Raw genomic sequence first — 19,555 nt, 5'->3', positions numbered from 1 at the left:
CAAGTGATTATATGCATCTGTAGATATTCCTGGAGCAGTTAGATTACATAAAAATATGTATTGTTGTTAATGACAATATATTATCAGAATAACAACAAGAACAAAAGTTCTGTAGCTTTTTTTAATTAGAAAGCCCTAAACGTTTTGAAGCAGAGTACAGCAACTGACAGCCCATCTGGTCTCTTCATACCTTTGCTTTCTCATAAGCTTTATGCATAGTTTTGAACAACGTAAGTGGATGTTTTACTAAGAGGTGATGTAGAAGCCTTATCTTATTTTCCTGAAAATTCTAATAATTTTACTGAAAGAATAGGAATAATCACCTATAATGTACATATTAACAACACATGAAAGGATCAGCCTCGAAAGAACTAGACAAGAAAGAAGCATCAATATGACCAAAAAAAAAAAAAAGTCTACAAGAAAAACCTGACAAATCTGAAATAAGAGCAATCTGTACAGCATCAGCTGTCCTAACAGCCATGATACTATGTCCTGAAGCTTGATGCATCAAATATAACGATGTTTTGATACGTTATTATACATAGGTGGCTAATGATTTCTGACTTGACTTTAGTAATCATGACCTCATTTGTAGATAGTGCTCACTCTTTCTGGGTGGACAAAAAGATTCTTACCCCAAACAGAAGGAGGAGAAATGTTCCCTGTTATCTAGTTCATATAAAATATGGCAAAATGGAATACTTTAAGTGATAGACTTATAGGTAATTTTAGAAACCACACTGCTTAAACAATCTGGTTATTTAGAACTATCATACCCAAACTTTTAAATATTAGCCAAAAAATTCAGAGTGGATTTCTAAAAAAAATGCATGAACCTATACTAAGTTTTTTTCCAATAGAAAAAACTATATACGAACTCTTAAACTACTGTTAGATAAAAAGGGAGTTCGGCACAAAGAATGGCTTGGGAATATTACAAACTCCTATTAGAGATCAGCACGGAGACCCAAGGAGCTGCTCCTGCAGCAGATACCTGAGACCTCTCTAGGTGGGTGCTGTCTCTACCTTTGGCTGAGCTTATATTTGTATATGCTAAAAGCCGGGTATAGGTTAGAGCGCCATCAAGCACGGGCCGATGTACCCGTACTAGAAGTACTAGTGTGACATCTGGTGGGCAATGTTTGGCACAGCAATAGGCTGATTCCTTCGCTCTTTAGCAATTCAGAAAGGTCGTAGGAAATGAAACAAAAGGAGCAAAAAAGCTAATATAAGGAACAAGAAAAACAGCATGGCCTATACATGTGAGAAAAAATATTTACAAAAGGCACACCTAGAAGAATAAATTTTTTGTTCACTGGTATTGTTTTAAGAGTGCACTCAAGTATGATACAATTTTGTGACAGGAACAGCAAGTAGGTCTCATGTTGGCCACTTGGGGATGTATGTTGCAATATCCCAAGAATTTTCAACACCCATCCCATGTAGTAACAAAAACAGTAACAAAAACAGGCACCAAGAGAAGACATCATGATCAGGAAAGTGATTCACTCCAAGCATGCTGAAACTTGTGATTTCCCCAAATGCTAACTCCATTGCATCACTTGTGGTAGTGGGGCGCTTAAACATGCAAGCAAATAAAAAATAAACTTTATTTTCTTGGAGTCATTTATTTACATGCCACTTCTGTGGGTCACATGCAAACCAGCCCAAGACATTTCCCTGTAATTCTGCCAGTCTCATTGATTATGGAAATTACAGATCAGCAAACGAAGATGAGTTCTGGCAGCACTGCAATGGTGTTAGCTCAGTTCAAGCATTAGACGTGGAGAGAATAAAAGCTATCTGCCTAGATTCCCAAGAAACCTAGGAGGTAAGAATGAGAGCCCAAATGGACATCAGGCACCTAATGGGTGACAATCACAGAATTTAGACACCTGAAACATCATTTCTACACTCTACATGTTGGTTTTCTGCCCAGAAGCATAGCCCCATGGCTGACTAACCACCTCTGAGCTTATTTCCCACCTACCACCATTTTGGTACTCAAGCTGAGCATAATTCCTAAATCCTCCAACTGGATCACTTGGCCAAACTGGGCTCACTACAAAACATGGTGCAGGGAACAACACAATGCCTTTTTTTTTTTTTTTTTTTTTTTTTTCTTGCATAACCAACCCCTAATGCTTAGGGGGTTCACTCACAAAGTAGAAGAAATGAGTTTTAGGCTACCTAAGAACAAGCTCTCCTTTAAGTTCCTAGCTCAAAGGAATTTTTTAAGACAACATGCTTCAGCTCATGTATTACAGCAAAGCCACTGTGCAAATGAAAGTCTAACCAAGAGAACAAAGAAGTAGGACCTTTTTCTTTAGCCCACAGAATATGCATTTCAGGCTTGGCCTCCTGGACTATTTGTCCATTTTTTCATTAGCTATCCATAGGTTTTCAGTGTAATCATCCAGAAAATAGGAGGGGAACCAGGCATACCCTCCTGTAGCTAGACAAGTGCAACACTGCTTCAGAAGGATCAGGCTTCACAGCTCTTTCCACCTGCACCCGGGAGTTTTACAAACTAATGCTTATCTTCCAGCCAGTACAGCTGAGTCCTACCCTGTCAGAAGGTAAAGTAGCATAATATATATTCTGACTTATATCAGAACATATATGCTGACACATATGATTGCAAGAAGTGCTGTACAGAGGGAATCAGATGCCTTATTGCTGAGCTTCTGTGCTGCAATCATTTATACACAGTTCATTTTCATAATCTGGCTTCTGTCTGGTGAAAACAGCAGATGTGGATCCTGACCCCATGTTATTCAACCAAAAGATTACAGGAGATTGCATGACTTGCTCTAGTTTTCAGCAATCTGTTTTAAATTATCCAAATTTTCAGTCCTGAAGGTTTTGAAATAAGGTACATGGTAAAGAAATAAAGCTCAGTTGTAAAGTGATAAGCAAAGAAACGAGATTTGTAAATGTCTTCCCCACATCACAGGTGTGTATCACTGTTACCTTCAGATATGTTTATACTGTAATTATAACTTCAGTTAAAGACCATCTTGGGAACCATTCAACTGCAACCTGCCAGGTCTTAGAAACTAATGTTGTTACAGAAAACCTGCATTTTAGCTTTAGTTCTGTAGAGAACTCATGCCTGGGGTACGCACGACTTGCTGTATTTATAATGAAAAAGATGTGGTAAATTTTGTTATTGTACTGCATGGAATAAGTATGATTGTTAACCTCAAAAATCTCAGTATCAAAACCTCACTAGCTGCACCATCCACAATTAAAGTTATCTTGGTTTAGGCGTTCAGTGATACTCTTGCTGATGCCCAGTGAGTGATGAATTCCCACCGTGCTGAACACAGACCAAACAAAGAAGGGAAGGAGTACAGAGTAAGGAAGTCAGTCACCACTGAACCATCTGTTAAAGAGATTCCAATCTCTTGGAAAGCAAATTTTTTTGGAAATTTTTTTGGAAAGCAAAGCTTTACTTTGGGAGCAAAAAGTAAGTCTAGAAGTCATATAGGATTGCAGAAAATTGAGGTAGCTCAAACCGGACAATCAAAATTTATAGAAAATTTTAATCTCCATCCTCTCTTTACATATAAAGTGACAGAAATGCCTTCCCCCTGTCCCGCATCCTTGCAAGTACATTTATTTGATGGTTCCAACATAAAACTTGGGTATTACAGAAAATCCTTGTAGAAAGTAATTGGCTGCAGAACTGAGCATAAATAACATGCAGTAAATAGAAAAAGAAAGGGTGATGTCAAAGAAAAGGCAGCAGAACAGTGGAGCACCACCCATTCCCAGGCACCGAGGCACTATAATAAAGACCTCTGGTCTGTACTATTTTTACCTTTCCACTGTTTTAATTTACGCCTCTTCCCAAGTTATGACAAAATGGTAAGGAGATTATTTTTTGTCTCTCCTTAAGTAATACACTTATTCTCAAGTTTTCTATCCCCTCAGATGTGCTAAGTAAACACCTCAGGAGATTTGAACTTTACACCTTAATTTCCCCGTCTCCGCCCCTAGCTTCTTTTATTGCAGTTCTGAAAAGGACAAATTCCACACCTGGCTTGCCAGGAAAGCTTGAGGCCTCAGCACGCCACCACTGATCTCCCCACCACTACGCCAGATGGGAACATAACTGGCAGCACCGGGTGACTCAAGGCTTTCAGTTCAGGGCAGCTGAATTCCCACATCATATGTGAGCTCATGTCAGGGTTAAATGTACCCAGACTTAGCAGGGCAGGTGTTCGTGTGATTTGCAGTGGGTTTATGCTAGCCTTTTTTTCACTGTGAGAAAGCATGGTACATACAACGAATGTGACTTGTGATCAGATGTTAAGGCAGTAATGCTATTACTGTAGCTGTTTTGAATTCTTTCTTAACATCCTATTGCAAAGAATGCAGCAAAGTTATGGAATGTAAACTGCACACATAAGTCTCATTTCCTAAACAAAATTATTTTACTTAGGTCTTTTCTTAGGAAAATATACTGAATTATCTCACAAAACAAACAAACAAACAACAACAACAAAAGGCAATAGTACTAGTATTCTGTGTTGCTCGACTTCAGTCTTCCCACTAAAGGGATTACATATTCGTTGAGACCCGCAAAATAATAGCTATTTACTCCATACAGATTTTTGACTGGTGTATTTCTAATGTGATCATCTTATTGTAACTTTAAAGGTCACCCATAGCTCAGTAGCCCTTCAAAAGGCAGATGTGCACAATCTCAAACAGCATTCCTTTGCAGCCTTCCTTATCCTTGGATGAATACCAAATAAACAAATGCACCAGTGCCAACAAAATGCCTACCCATCACAGGGTAAAATACATCACTTTGTTACAACTGTCGCCAAGCACTTCTGCTTATGTGTGGTTGAATTTAAATGATCTTCCAAATATAAACTACTGAGTGCAGTGTTCATTACCAGAAGTCTCAGTAGAAGCCCTGCAAATGCAGGATGGCTAGGTATTTATGCTGAGTTCAAGTACAAAAAACCCAAAACTTATAAAACACATCTACCTTTTCTATACAGCTACTGTTGTACAGTTTTAGTATCTTTATCTACCAGCTGGTCTGAATCCTACATTTTTTTATCACTAAAGCCATTAAAAATTCCTTCCTATTATCTTTAAGCTATTGACAATACATATATACTATTTGATATTTTGCCACTTATTTTTAATCTTTCCAGCTTTTAGTATTATCATTGTACCTAGATCCTATTTTAATTGGGAATGCTCTTGCCCAGACATTAATACATATACTCTAAAAAGGTTCAGCACAGTATCTCCAGTGACCCACACTGCACATGATTAAGTCTGGTAAATAAAAGTATTTGACCACTGCACAGTTTGGTATCAACAGATGCTTAATCAAATACTCTTGTGATATAGGCATTTCTTAAGCTCAAAAGCTAGCCAGATTCAGTACTTTGTTTCTCAGCTACCCTGAAAGGATGGGCTTCTTATATGCTATCCTGTGTGATGAAGGTATTAAATAATGATTTTTCTCGGTTTTGGCAACTCTATAGAATATTAAATTTCACAGAACGCCACAGTACTTGTTTTCATGTTACTGGCAATTATTAACAGTATCGGTGTAATTAGTGCTGAAATAATAAAAATATATGCTATACAGACATTGTAGGAAAGCTGTTTACTGGACGACTTAGAAGCTGAGAAGGGTGACTCACTCTTAATGAAAAGTTTACTATAAACTAGAGAGATCAAATTAGTAAGGTCCTACTCAAATGTATAAAGTTCTTCGGAAATTATGCTAACAAACAAAAGTTAAAATGTTACGCTTCCAGATTTCTGACAGTAGACCATTTACCCTGCAAGGTCTCTCCATCAGTAGATTGGTTTCAGTCATACAGACTCTAGGAAATAATTTCTCATCCTCCGGCAACTTCATTACATACCCCCCAACACGAGGAAGTTCTCGTATTTTGCAGCTAAACAGCTCAGACCAAGCCGTGGCCGTTTCAGCCGCCGTCGCTTCCTAGGGTACGGCAGCAACGACGGGTCAGTAGGATTAAAGCAGGGGCGGTACCGGTTTCCCCAGCCTGGAGGCGGCTGTTGAAGCACAGCTGGGAGCTGCTCCGGGAACTGCTCCAGGGGCTCCGGGAACGGCTCCGGCCCGCTGCCCGCGCCAGGGCGGCCGCAGGGGCAGCGCTGCGGGGGACCCGGCCATCCCCCCCTCACCTCTGTCCCAGGAGAACCTGGACCCACAGGGCCAAGAGAAAACTGTAGAGCGGATCGATGGGATCCGCCCCTGGGGATCGGGGGCAGGTGCTCAGACTCAGGAGAAAGCGTTCTGTGACACACGATACACACGCACGGGCTGCGGAGTTTATGGGCTTTACGGCCTTTCTGCACATCACGCGCGGGTGATTTCGAAATAACTTGACATCAAGGCGGGCGGTTCACGGTGAGCACGTTCGGTGCGCCGGGCTGCCCGCCGCCGCTCGCCCGGGGCACCCGCGCTGTGCGGTTGGTTACCGCAGCCGCTGCCGCCTGCCGGGCGGCCCGAGCCCGCTCCCTGCCCCCCGCCGGCCCCGCGCCTGACGCTGCCGCCTCCGCCGCCCGCGGCGCAAACTTCCCGCACCCAGCCCCAGCCCCGCCGGCAGCGACGCAAAACGCAGGGGAAGGGGCCGCCCCGCCCAGCTACTGCGGGGCGGAAAAGGCGGCTCCGGGCCGTCGGCCCCTACCACTACGATCGGGGGCGTAGGGGGTGTCAGCTGCCGACGCCACCGCCTTGCACTGCCCGGCTGCCACCGGGGCAGCCGGTAGCCCCGCACGGGTGACAGCGCTTCCAGCCCTTTCCAGAGCCCGCGGCCCGTCGCGGTCCCCCCTTCCTGGACGGGTGGTTGCGCCCGGGCGAGGCCGGCCTGGCGGGGGCAGCCGCCAGCCGAAGATGGCGTTTCCTGGGCAGCCGGCGCCCTGCGGCGGTTTCTACCAGGGCGGGGGTGAGCGGCGCTGGCGGCGGGCTGAGCCCGGGCGGCGGGGGCTGGCGGGGCGCGGCCGCGCTGAGCCTGGGCTCGGGGCCGCCGCGGCGGCGGGGCAGACTGGCTGAGGCGGGGGCGACGACCCCGAGTGCGGGGTCAGCCCGTTCCCTGCCTTCCCCCCGCTCCCCGCGCCCTGCCGGGGCCCTGAGGCGCCCTCCGGGCTGTCCCGCCAGCGGTGAGGGGCGCCGGCCTCGCTCCCCCGCCGGTCCGCTGTGGCCCTGCCCGACGGCCGAGCGGCCGGCAGAGTTGGGGCGGCGCGACCCTCGCCCCCGGGCGCTCTGAGGCGGGAGCACGTTCCGCCGGGGCGAGGGCAGCGGCGGCTGCGCGGCGAAGCGGTGAGCCGGGGGGCCCGGCCCGGCCCGCCCGCGGGAGAGGGGAGGCAGGCGGCACACGGCCGGTGGGCAGGGCCCCTGCCGGCGGTGTCGCTGCCCGAGCCGGCTCCCCACGCCGTGCCCCGAGCGAGGTCTTGTGCCCGACACCTGGCGTAAAGCTCTGTGTGCTGGGGGGGAGGTAAAGAGCAAAGCGGCTCAAAGGGGAAGGTGCACCTGGTCAGCTCCGGCTGCCTCCTGCAGGCGCATTCTTCTCAGTTAATGTCGGGTATACACTCCGTTACACAGGTGGCTGTTTCAACTCTGTCGGACAGGATTAACTTCTGTCATTCCATGATTTTCAGTTAATATTTTTTTAAAAAATTACCATGCTTAATGCATATTCTTCCAAGTATTTTCCCTAAAGATCTATCTTGCTCAACTTTTCTGAAGTGGAAAGAAAAATCTGCAGAGCCTTAGTAGTGGTTATTTTCATACCTCATTTTCTGCAAGTAGTAGACGAAAATTCCTTGATGAGATACACCATGCTGCATCTAGCTCAGTGGATTGCTCCTTTGCAAGGTTTTACACAGATCTGCTTATAGTAAATGAGTATATCAATACCAAGATTGTGTCTTTTTTTTTTTTTTTTTTTTTTAATAAGGAAGTTCCTTTTTGGTTGGTTTCACGTTCTTTTGCATGGTGTGTATATAGAAACACAAGTTGATTCTTAAGTACAAATATTGCAGTTTCTTAACAGTTAAATGAATCACTGATTTAAAATTTATTTTCTTCTTGATTTCTGAAGTATGGAGGAGCTCCAGGAGGACCGGCATTCCCTGGACAAGCTCAGGATCCTTTATATGGTTATTTTGCTGCAGTAGCAGGGCAGGTAAATTTCTGTTTTTTATTTGTTGTTATTTCTTGTATTATTATCTTTTTTCTGGGAAATAATTTCTGCATTACCTTTTGGAAGGAGGAATGCCTAGTACTTTTAGTAAGGAAAACTTGTTTCAAGATTTAAAAACAAAAAACCAAAACGGAATGGTTTTACTTAGCCTATCTTCTATATATAGCTGTATAGCTATACTATATAGCTATATATACACAGGAACTATACTGTTCAAATAACGCTGTTAGTTTCTCTATAGAGTGCGTGGGGGTGTGTGTACATGCGTACATATATATATACACACACATTTGTGTGTATGTACATGCTACAGTTCCTGTCGTAAGTATATACAGGAACTATATAGTTACAGGAAATGTTGTAACTGAACTGTGGCTCAGCTCTGGGTTGGAGAATGCTGTCACCTTCAGGAGAAAGAAGCCAGAAACAATGGGAAGCATGGGCTGTGGAGATGGCCTGGCTAAGAACAAGAAATGCTAATGATATCATTGGATGATGTTAATAGACTTAATACATTCACACATGGAAAAGCAGTCTTGAGTTGTGCCAATATCTGGGTTTGCCGGTAGGATGGAGTGATAATTCTTATAGAGGAAATGGCATTTACAACTTTGATTTAGGCCTTTCTTTTTTCTTCCCTGTCATTATGCACTGCATTTTTAAGTTGTTGCCTGTAATTTTGTGTCGTGTATTGTTTCTGTATGATTATGAATGTTACTAGAAATAAGTAGTTATTGAACTATATTGCAAAGTTTAGGAGCAAATAAGTTAGGTTTATTGAGCTGGGGTTCTGCCTTTGTTGGCCATATGTATAGCTATTTATTACATGCTTCTAGGGGGTGTGCATATCTAAAATCTCTGCTCCTGGATCTGTTATCCATAGGTAGACATAACCATGACAGGAAAGCGTAAATTCAACAGTTGGCTGATGTTTAATTTCCTGGTTTTAAGACTGTGGTTGGGTTGGCTTTGTTCTCTACATTATTCTTTTGAATAAATAATGCATCTTACAGCCTATATATTACTTCTTTAACATTGCTTATGAAAATATGCAGAGCAAGTGTTTTCTTAGTAAAGGAGAACACTGGAATGACCTTGTGCAGTGAGGCAGGCCTCTCTGTTAAGGTGGAGCCCAAGCTAAATTCTGCCGAATGTGCTGACAGTTTGCCTGCCAGCTGAGATGCCTCTGAATCCAGGTGCCACCTGGACATGTGCCAGGAATCATCAGTGGAACCAGTGCTGGAAAAATGAGTAAGTTCCTGCTGTAAAGAGGAAGGGTGGTAACAGCAAATGAGATGCAGCGCAGTGAAGAAGAGGTGACAGGAGCTGAACCTTAGCAAGGCGTAGACCATCACCAGGCTTCTCAAGTGAGGCATGGTTACTGAAAGCTGGGAAACTGAAAGCTAATGGATATGATCAAGTTAGTGCTTAAAGAGCACTTTGGTACTCTTAAATACTTTATATTCATAGAAATCATTCATTATTGAAATAAACTGGGTAGCTTTTGAAATGTTATCCTTGGAATTGGAGGAGTCAATTTCAGACACCAGTGGCTGTGTGGAAGTAAAAACCCTATAAGGAGACCGTGAAATGTGACAGGTAACTTACCAGTTGCTTTTATAGCCGTCCATGCAAGTCTGTGAAAAGCCACACCTCACAGTTTTCTCTAAGTATGTACTGTAGAATTTGTAAAGTTTTTGGTTATGGTTTGCTGCTCACTGTGTTGGGTTTATGCCTAAATAATATGTAATGATATCTCTGAGCTTTCTTGGAAGTAGTTTACAACAGAGATCTTGTCTTAGATTTGAGGAATTAGTTTTCTTTGTTTACAGGAGAAAGTAAAAAGTATTGTTTCAAATCTTTATTCAATTAATTGAGTCTGCCTTTGTAGGAAGTAATAGTTTTCTTTTTTTCAGTCTGTTTGAAAAGCCCCTACACTTTAAGTTCTACTTTAAAAAAAAAAAAAAAAAAAGCCAGGCATCTTTTTGGTGATGTTAATCATGATTACAAATTGTGCTTTTCTGTATTCCTGCCCATTTTCAAATTACGCAGATCCTGCCTTTGTTTCAGAAAGTAAAAGGCCTTTGAAGAGATTTGCTGCTTAACATGCATGGCTATTTAAAATCTTTATTTTTTCTTGGTTTTTTTTTTATTTTCCTGTGAATATTAATTTCACATAAAATCAAAATGTTGTTGCTGTTTTTTCAGACCTTGTCAAATGTCATTCAATATAACTAGTTTTTCCTATAAATAATGATACCTTTTTTCTGAAAGTTATCTGGCTGTGCCATTCCCACCATGCCATGTAGTAGCATGTGTCTGTTCTTAGAGCAAAGAAGAAAAAAATGCTTACTAGATTTAAAAACATCAGGAAAACACTGAGGCAAATAAATTTGTTTCAAATCTAAAGCAAGTCCCTTTTCACTATTTAATGCTTTACAAAAGTGACATCATTTTTTGTATCTGCAGATACAATGTTCCGTCCTTGAATGAGGTTAAATTACACTCAAACTCTTTGTGAACTGAACTTTACATTGGGTGTGTGAGTTATGTGACCTAGAATTCCAGCTCCTCTTTTGACAGCTCATTGCTTTCCATGAGTTGGCCGTTGTTTTCTCTATTTGGCCCTGAGCAGGATGTGTTGGAAGTGAGTAATTTTCCAAACCTTGCAGATAGGTATCTTTTCTGGGTTGGTTTTGTTTATTTTTTTCTTTCAGAGTTCTTTGCTTTCTGCTTTTGTTTGTTCTGCTAACTTACTATTCAAAAAGAACGCAGGAGTTTTTAGATTTGTAGTCTTAAGGCTGTCTGGAGAAGAGAGTATGTGTGATCTTGGTTCCAAGTTTCCTCCTGTAGCAGTGAGAACATAAACATATGAACTAGAGTGACTGCAATACTCACTAAGTAAAATTTAGTATTTTAAGGAAAGCTGTCTTTCTGTTCAAAATTTTGCACCTTGGTTTCTATGCAGCTGGCTCTCAAGTATGTTACCAATATTTGATGTGGGTTTGTTGTTTGGGTATATATTTTTTTTAAGTAAAGCTTGGAGCAAACCTGCCAATCCTGTTTATTTTTTAGTGCATAGTTAGATGGGAAAGCTAATGCATATTGCAAAAATGTCAACTAAAGAAATGTCATTACAGATACGGGTTATAAAAGTCAGATTCTGTCATACGGCAGACAAATAATTGGTTTGTTTTTTGAAAGGGTAACTAATTTAATGCCACTGAAAAGGGAGTGGGTACTGGGAATAATCAGCCTGGAAGAGGGAATTAAAACAATAGCTGATACATCTTCTGTTATCGAAAGGATGGACAAATAGATGCTGATGAGCTACAGAGATGTCTCACCCAGTCAGGGATTGCAGGAGCATATAAACGTAAGTTAATGATTTAAATTTAAAAAAAAAAAACACAAACCATCAAAAAAACCCAGTCCTAAAGCATACTAATTCTTCTGCTGTCTACTAGAAAACACTTACAGTTGTGCCTTCTGCAGAAGTTTGGGGTTTTTTTATTTGCATGGTAAATGGGCTTTCTTTCCATATGGACTTACTTTGAAACGTAAATTCTCTGTCTTCAGTTCTGTGCATGTGGGACTTCCCTTCTCAGCCTCCTTAGTTCCCCACTGCTGAGCTGTGCAGTTGGAGAAGTGTTTTGTTTTGTAATGGACAGCCAATTCTTTAAAAGGTGTTTTGCAATTGAGCTTTGATATTGACCAAAAAATTATGTGGCAGGACTCATTGTCGGGATACATAGTGCTCAATTTTCAAAATCAAGCTCCTTCGAGTAAAACTGGCTTACTCAAGTGGTAAAATACAAGTGACCACTTTGACTGAAACCCAAAACCTTTATGGATCGAGATGAGAGCAAATTAATTTTAGATGTAACTTGAATTGCCTCCAGGTTGTCTGCTGTCAGTTTTTCTGACAAGTAGTGGTGAAAAGCTCTTACTTGGATCAAAATATGGTATGGCTGTATACAGTGGAAGCAATTATTTAATATTATTAGTATATAATATAAAACAATTAAAAATGTTACATTTAGATGAAAAAATTATCTTTTTAATATGGTCTCTTTTTTTAAACAGCTTTCAACTTAGAGACTTGCAGACTCATGATCTCAATGCTGGATGTATCCTTTGCTATGAAATGTAAAGATTTTTGCATTGTGTAAGCAAAGATGAGAGGGTGCCAGAATTTGGGAAATGCTTTGTAATTCCTATTCAGCCCTTACTTAATAAGTATTATGATCATTATGACTGGGGAACTACAAAATTCCATTCTTATTCCTTTTACAGGATGAAATAATAATAAATGAGGCTCTCTGTGACTGATCTTACAAGTGGTATCCCTGTAAGCATAGGGGACTTTCTCCATTGAATGTACGAAGAGTCAGGTCTGGCAGCCTAGAATAGAATTTTAGGCAGACCGCCCATTATGCCTTTCAAATTGGACTTTTCTAGGCCTTCCTAATGAATTAAGCATTTCTACTACACAGCCTGAATACAGTCTAAGGCCCCCCTAAATCCTGTTTCCTGAATTAATCAGGTTGAATATCGAATGGAATGGTATATGGCATTCAGCAGTAGGACCTATGGAAGACTTAAGTATACTGTGCGGGGTTGGAATCTTTGGAGTTCGTTTAGCCAAAACTTAAATTGTCTTGTTCAAAAGTTTTGCTGTTTTGTTTTTTGTTTTTTGGGGTTTTTTTAAGTGGAAATGAAACTGGAAGGGCTGTTAACTCTCACCTTGAACAAACTCACTTAAGAGTGCGAGAGAACTGATACTCTTCCTTTTTCCCTTGGCCAGTATTTTTATTTTGGATATGTATTTTACTGGTAAAAATTACATTGTGGCAGGCAAAAGAAAAGTGTGTAAACTAAGTTAAATTCACAAAGAGCAAATAGTTTTATCAGGTTTCACTGAGAAGTGGGGAGAGCAAGTTCTCTGACCTTTGGTTTTGGTTAGTAGTGTTATCTCTGTCTGTACTGTGGGATGCTTTAGTTAGTTTTCTACCAGGAAAAAAAAATAAATTCTTAATATGGACCTTCAAGAGAGAGTTTTTAACTACAGATGATAAAAATAATACAAATTTCCATTGAAGAGAGGGCTTTTCTTATCTTTTTTAAGTTAAGAAATGTTTTCTTAGCTTTGGAATCAGAGGGATATGTCTGGCACAATGGGATTTAATGAGTTTAAAGAACTCTGGGCTGTGGTCAATGGCTGGAAGCAACACTTCATGAGTTTTGACAGCGATAGTAGTGGTACAGTGGATCGTCAAGAACTGGAGAAAGCCTTGATGAATATGGGTAAGCTGTGAAATGTTCTTGCTTCTGACACTTGATTTACAGCATTTCCCAGTACCAGTTATCATCCTGCAGTAACTGACACATGATATTTCCAATTAAAAATGTGTTAGATTCTGTTAACTTACATGTCTTTTCAAAACAGGCTTTTTATTTTCAAATAGGATTTAGACTGAGCCCACAGGCAGTGACTGCAATCACAAGGCGATACAGCACTCACGGAAAGATTACATTTGATGATTACATTTCCTGCTGTGTGAAACTGAGAGCTCTCACTGGTATGCCAGCTTATAGCCTTGTTACTGTCATCGCCATAATATATTTTTATTTAATAAAATCTGATTCCTCATCTCAAGTTCAACTTTCTTTTACATACCAGAAAATAGGTTTCTTTCAATGGAGTTTATGAGCAGAACTGTAACAGTTACAGATTATGATTTTTTAAATCCCCATTGAAAAATGGACTTAAAACTAGTGCAGGGTTTATTCCAGAGACTAGAAGAGTAATGTTACCAAAATTGGGAAACTGTATTTATTAAAAGAACATAAAGGGTTGTATATGATAAATATAAAAATTAAGAACAAGAAATTAAATCTTGGGACGAATTGCAGTGTTCGCATGAGTTCTCATTCATGTGACTTGGGGAATGTTATGAAAATACTATGCATTTTTTTAAAAATTGATTAACTGTAATTCTTCTTACCTGGTTTCTGTTTTGTTTTCATAATGCATTTTTGCAGAATGTTTTAGAAGAAGGGATACATCTCAGCAGGGTTTTGTGAACTTCCAGTATGATGATGTAAGTGAACTTTAAGGTTTTAGTTAAAATACAGGGCAAAGAAAAACTTAAAACTGAAGGCAAACAGTTATGATTTGAGTTTGTGCCTCTCTTCCCTATGCTTATAGTGTTACTGAGAGCACAAAGGTTCTGGGATTTGAGTGTTGTCTCAAAAAGTTCTCAGTTCTCACATATTTTAGAGAGTTCTGTAAAAGGTTGTTGTGCATTTTTGTCTGGATTTCTTACCAGCATGGTTCAAGAAGATTTAGGAAGCTACATCACTTGCTAGCATCACTTTCTGTGACATTTTTATTTTGTTTGTTTGAAGGCTTGGTAGGCATTTTCTCCAGGAAAGGCTGGGGAGGTGTGGTGGGAACAGACGCAAGTCACACTCAGTTAGGCTTGTAGGTCTTGGCTTCCTGGCTGCATCTGTGCAGGAAAAGGAGAACACTAAATGCAAGTATTTCTGGGAGGTTTTTTGTTGTTATTAAGGAGATACTTTCTTTTATATAACTCTTAGCTAATTCTCATATTTAGTTTCAAAGCTTTATTGTTCATGGACAGAATTTGTTTACAGAAAAGGGTAGTGACAATGGGTATTTTAGGAGAGAAAGTGAACACTTGTTCTTTACCATGCATCTAATAAGTGGTTATTCTGTTTTCAGTTCATACAGTGTGTTATGAGCATCTAAATCAAAAAGAAGCAAGCCGGGGATGATCATGATTAACATTCCAATCTGTGTTTTGCTTTGCCAAATCTTCCAATGATTGTGTATCTCTGTATTGGAAATGGCATATTTTGTGAAGGTATCACTTTACATACTTGCATTTTTTTAGTTTTGACAATGAATATAATCTACTAGTGTACTGTTGTCTTTTAATTTCCAACCTGTGACTTAAAGATGTTTTTATTTTCATAAACTTGCAATTCACTCTGTATAATTCAAACTATGCAGATACTGTAATGTGTTTAATTTCTTCCTGTGATTCACTAAAACCAGTTTTTGGAGTGCAGCTTAACTTTTTCTATCTTAAACAGTGTCATGCATATGACATAAGATGATACATGCTCTTTTGTCTTTGACAGCGTAAGACAGATGTACAAACTGAAAGAGCTTTTGGAATGGTCATTTTATGCTGATCTGGTAGAAGATCAGTAAGTTTGGGCTGCATATTTTTGACAGTGAGCTATTTTAAAGATGGAAGTCTGTGACACCATGCAGAGTGTAAGACTACCTGTTAGAACTTCTCATAAACCAAAACCTCTTCTAGGAGTGTGCTTTTGTATAGGGGACTTTTGTTCCAGTAACATGCTTGCTCTGTTTGTGTCACTATATAAAACGCTTTTAAACATACAAAACCTATGCTGTGTCGATTCATACTTTAACTTTTCCTTTAACAATGAACTAAGCTGCCACACTTCAGTTATGTGTAAATTACTATTTCTGTCTTCTCCACTTTAAACCCTGAGAAGTAGCCTTCTTGCTTCTGTATGCCAACTGATGCACAAGGGCCAAAACCCACTTCAAAAAATTCTTGCCAGATTACTATTTCAGATCACAGCAGCAATTACCAATGCTGTAGAATTTACATAAAAGCAGATACAGAAAGGCAAAGACTTATTTTGCCTGAGATTTTTCAGGAAAAAACAGGGGAGTATTGTTTGGTGGGTTTTTTTGGTTGTTGGTTTTGGTTGGGTTTTTTTGAAAGGAAGATTGATGTTGTATGGAAGAAGGAGCAGCATAACTGTATGTAGTTCAGACTTTTTTTCCAATGAAGTGAGTTAATGAAACTTTCATTAATTTTGGTCACTTCTACCTACTACAGAGGAGTGGTAGATATTCTTTTGCTAGCCTTGTAAATGCAAAGAATGCCAGAAGAATGTTAAAAGAAGTGTATTTCTTGTATTAGTGGCTTAGAGCACTTTTGGGGAGGAGTTTTTGCACGAAGGAATAAAAGCAAAACGATACCTGTATGTGTATATATAGATACATATGCATATATGTAATTGGACAAACAGAAGTAATCCTCAGAGCAGAAGTGTTGCTTGAAGGTATTTTATACCCCAGCTTGCTAAGAGTGCTGTAAAATCCAGGCCTCTGGTTTCTGGGCTATAAATTCAAAGCTGGCTGGTCTCGCCTAAACAAGTAACTCGGAATCCTTTGGATAGTGCTTCTAGTTTCATTTCAGAAGCTAGTTCTCTTTCTGCCCTCAAAAATTAATTTTAAAGGCATAGACATGATTATACTTCCACATTCTGATAATTCTGAACATTGTCCTGTTGCACATGAAGTTGAGAAACAGACATGGAATACTACAGATAGCTTTTCTAATATAACGACCAAAGTCCATAAAGGTTTCTCGAAGTGAAGTAGCCAGCATCAGTTCTCCCTGCAGTTCAAAAATTTTGACAGCTGACAAGGTAAGTAAGAATGTGAAGCAAAGGCTGTTCTTCCCTGTGGGGTTTTGATTAGACCATTTTGCATAACGACAATTTTGATCCTTAAACTGTTAATTTTACCCTAAAGACAATGAGACATCTTTACCAAAATGTTCATTACCCACACAGCTTTTCTCTTCTCTTAGACTTTTGCATATTTCTGCTTTTGGTCCTGTACTGTGTTTGGCTGGGATGAAAGTAATTTTCTTTGTAGCAGCCCATAGGCTGCTGTGTTACAGATTTGTGACTAGAACAGCCTTGGTAACACCCCAGTGTTGTAGCTGTGGCTGAGCAGTGCTTGCACAGCATCAGGGTGTTCTGTTTCTCACTCTACAACCACAGCAAGTTGGCTGAGGGTGGGCAAGAGGCTGGGAGGGAACATGGTGGGGACAGCTGACCCAAATGGACCAAAGGGATATTCCGTGCCGCGTAATGTCATGGTCAGCAATAAACCTCAGGTAGGGGTGGGTAAGTCTGTCCAAAGGAGTTGTTGCTTGGGGACTGGTTGGGCATTGGTCTGCTGGTGGGAAGCTGTGCTGGTTTCAGCTGGGATAGAGTTGATTTTCTTAGTAGCTGATGCAGTGCTGTCTTTTGGATTTGGTGTGAGAATATGTTAGCACGCTGATGGTTGTTGTTGCTGGGTAATGTTTATACCAAGTCAAGGACTTTTCAGGTTCTCAGGCCCAGCCAGCGAGAGGGCTGGAGGGGCACGAGCAGTTTGGAGGGGACACAGCCAGGACAGCCGGCCCAAACTGGCCAAAGGGATATTCCATAGCATAGGACATCGTGCTGAGTATATGTAAGCTGGGGGAAGAACAAAGCGGGGGATGTTTGGCATTATGGTGCTTGTCTTCCCATGTAATGGTTACGTGTGATGGAGCCCGGCTTTCCTGGGGATGGCTGAACACCTGCCTGCCGGTGGGAAGTGGTGGATGAATTCCTTGGTTTTCTTTGCTTGTGTGCGTGGCTTTTGCTTCACTTGCTAAACTGCCTTTATCTCAACCCACGAGTTTTCTCACTTCTACTCTTACAATTCTCTCGCCCATCCCGCTGTGGGGGGAGTGAGCAAGTGGCTGTGCTGTGCCTGGTTGCCAGCTGGTGTTAAACCATGACAGAGGCAGTGACAGACTGTCTTTGCATGGCTTTCCCGCCTCTTTTTTTTCCTTCACTTACTAAGCTTTTTTGCTTTGGTCGGCTTTTGTTTGTTTGTTTGTTGCTTCTGCTTTTCCATGTCACTACCCACCACAGGCCTGAAACTACTAAGGAAAGAAAGAAAACATCAGGCAGTAACGAGTATATTGTTGTAGATAAGGATAACTTACTAAATCATCTGAGACCCTGCACAAGTTCCACACTACTATACAGGTATAAAGTTATGCAATGTATCATTTTGATTTTTTATTGATTGATACTATTATTGATGAAATAGTATGTGGGAGTAAAATTGCATCTATAAATGAAAGCTTGGATTGAAAATCCGTTTAGTTTATTTTGCATACTTGGGGTGTGGGGGTGTGTACCATTTTTGTAATGAGAGGCATCACAGGTGTCTGCGGCAATGAAGGAAAAGGACCAATGACAAACCTGAGTCTTTCTCAGTTTATTTCCTCAGGTTGCATTACTATTTTGGCACCAGCCAGCTCCTGGGCAGTGAAGTACTGCAAGAACAACAGTGTGAACCAATAGCGTTTTCTTCAGGGTCTTATGGTAAACACAAATCAGAGAAAAATGGAAACCAAATTGCTTGAAAACCAGGAACAAATTCTAGCTTAGCCAGGGAAGAATTGCTTTTTTTTCTCCATAAGCGTTTCAAAAATCCATGGTATTCACAGGGACTGATAGGATAAATAATCTTCAGTGTTTAGACATAAACTAAGAGAATAAATGTGATTGCTAAGGAGCAACTACAGTATTTGCTGTCATCTAGCTAAAAAAAAGGCCATCTGAAAATTGCTTCCCCTTGAGGAGCAGATTCAGTGGGCAATCTGAATACACAATTTACCTGCTTTAGAGAAGAGTTATTTGTAATTCAGAATTAAGGTTTTCTCTTTCCCACAAGGCATACTGGGAAGGATGCTTATACAATATCAAGTGGGGTGGTTGCTCTTGACCCTTGTGGAAACAACTGGGTGTAGTTTAGAACATAGGTATTATTTTTAGGTTGCCCTGACACACAGGTCTAAGGAACCATAATTTTAGATTTGCCTTGAGAACAGTAGGACCCTAAGAGAAGCTCACAGGATCATTTTCAACCTTGGAATTTGAAAAATAACATCTGTATTCTATGAAAAATAGCATCTGTATTCTACTACTACCATTAACCTTTTTTCCCCATGCATGCAGTATTTTTTTTTATTATTATTACAGAGACCTATAAAACAGGAAATGCTAAACATAAGGACTTAGGCAAACAAAATACACACAACAGTCTTTGTCATTGAAAGTCACTTTACTGATGTTACAATATGTTAGTAACATTGAAAACCACAGGCATTTGTATTACTCTCATAGAAGTGGATACTGTGATGCTGTTAATAAAAGTAAGCAGTAATTTAGAACCCCAAATTACAATGATTTAATTTTATAAAAAGCAATATTTTGTTTAACTACATGAAAGCCAGATTCATTCACTTCAACAGCCCAATGCCTGTAATGTTTATAACAAAAATACCACACTCAAAGCTGGAAAATTGTAAATCGCAATGCTTCATTTTGGTGTTTGTCAAAATCTTACGTTTCTATATCAGGTGTGATTTTTAAAGGATTTTAATTAACGAAGACAAGAAAATTATGTATTCAGTTGTTTTTGCCAATAC

General features: G+C 40.5%; 1 protein-coding gene and 1 long non-coding RNA gene across 3 annotated transcripts; one reads left to right on the top strand and one right to left on the bottom strand.

Annotated features, from left to right (window-relative positions):
- Positions 1–6,666: 6,666 nt before the first annotated feature.
- Positions 6,667–15,659, top strand: SRI (sorcin). Of its 2 annotated transcripts, XM_055707468.1 has the most exons (8): positions 6,667–6,958; positions 8,115–8,198; positions 11,523–11,592; positions 12,303–12,346; positions 13,376–13,523; positions 13,685–13,798; positions 14,262–14,320; positions 14,965–15,659. In XM_055707468.1, exons 1-8 carry the CDS (start codon positions 6,908–6,910, stop codon positions 14,989–14,991), a joined length of 597 nt encoding a protein of 198 aa, XP_055563443.1. In that variant the 5' UTR covers positions 6,667–6,907; the 3' UTR covers positions 14,992–15,659. The 2 variants fall into 2 exon arrangements, with proteins under 2 accessions (XP_055563443.1, XP_055563445.1); XM_055707470.1 differs by lacking the exons at positions 6,667–6,958; positions 11,523–11,592 and having other exon boundaries at positions 8,107–8,198.
- Positions 10,167–10,639, bottom strand: LOC129735872 (uncharacterized). The gene is made up of 2 exons (XR_008731785.1): positions 10,514–10,639; positions 10,167–10,476 (listed from the first exon to the last, which is right to left on the bottom strand). It is a non-coding gene; the product is annotated as an uncharacterized LOC129735872 (long non-coding RNA).
- Positions 15,660–19,555: the final 3,896 nt, after the last annotated feature.

Source organism: Falco cherrug, chromosome 4 (genome assembly GCF_023634085.1).
Source record: "Falco cherrug isolate bFalChe1 chromosome 4, bFalChe1.pri, whole genome shotgun sequence".
Lineage (NCBI taxonomy): Eukaryota > Metazoa > Chordata > Aves > Falconiformes > Falconidae > Falco > Falco cherrug.
This window is presented reverse-complemented; position numbering and strand designations above follow the sequence as displayed.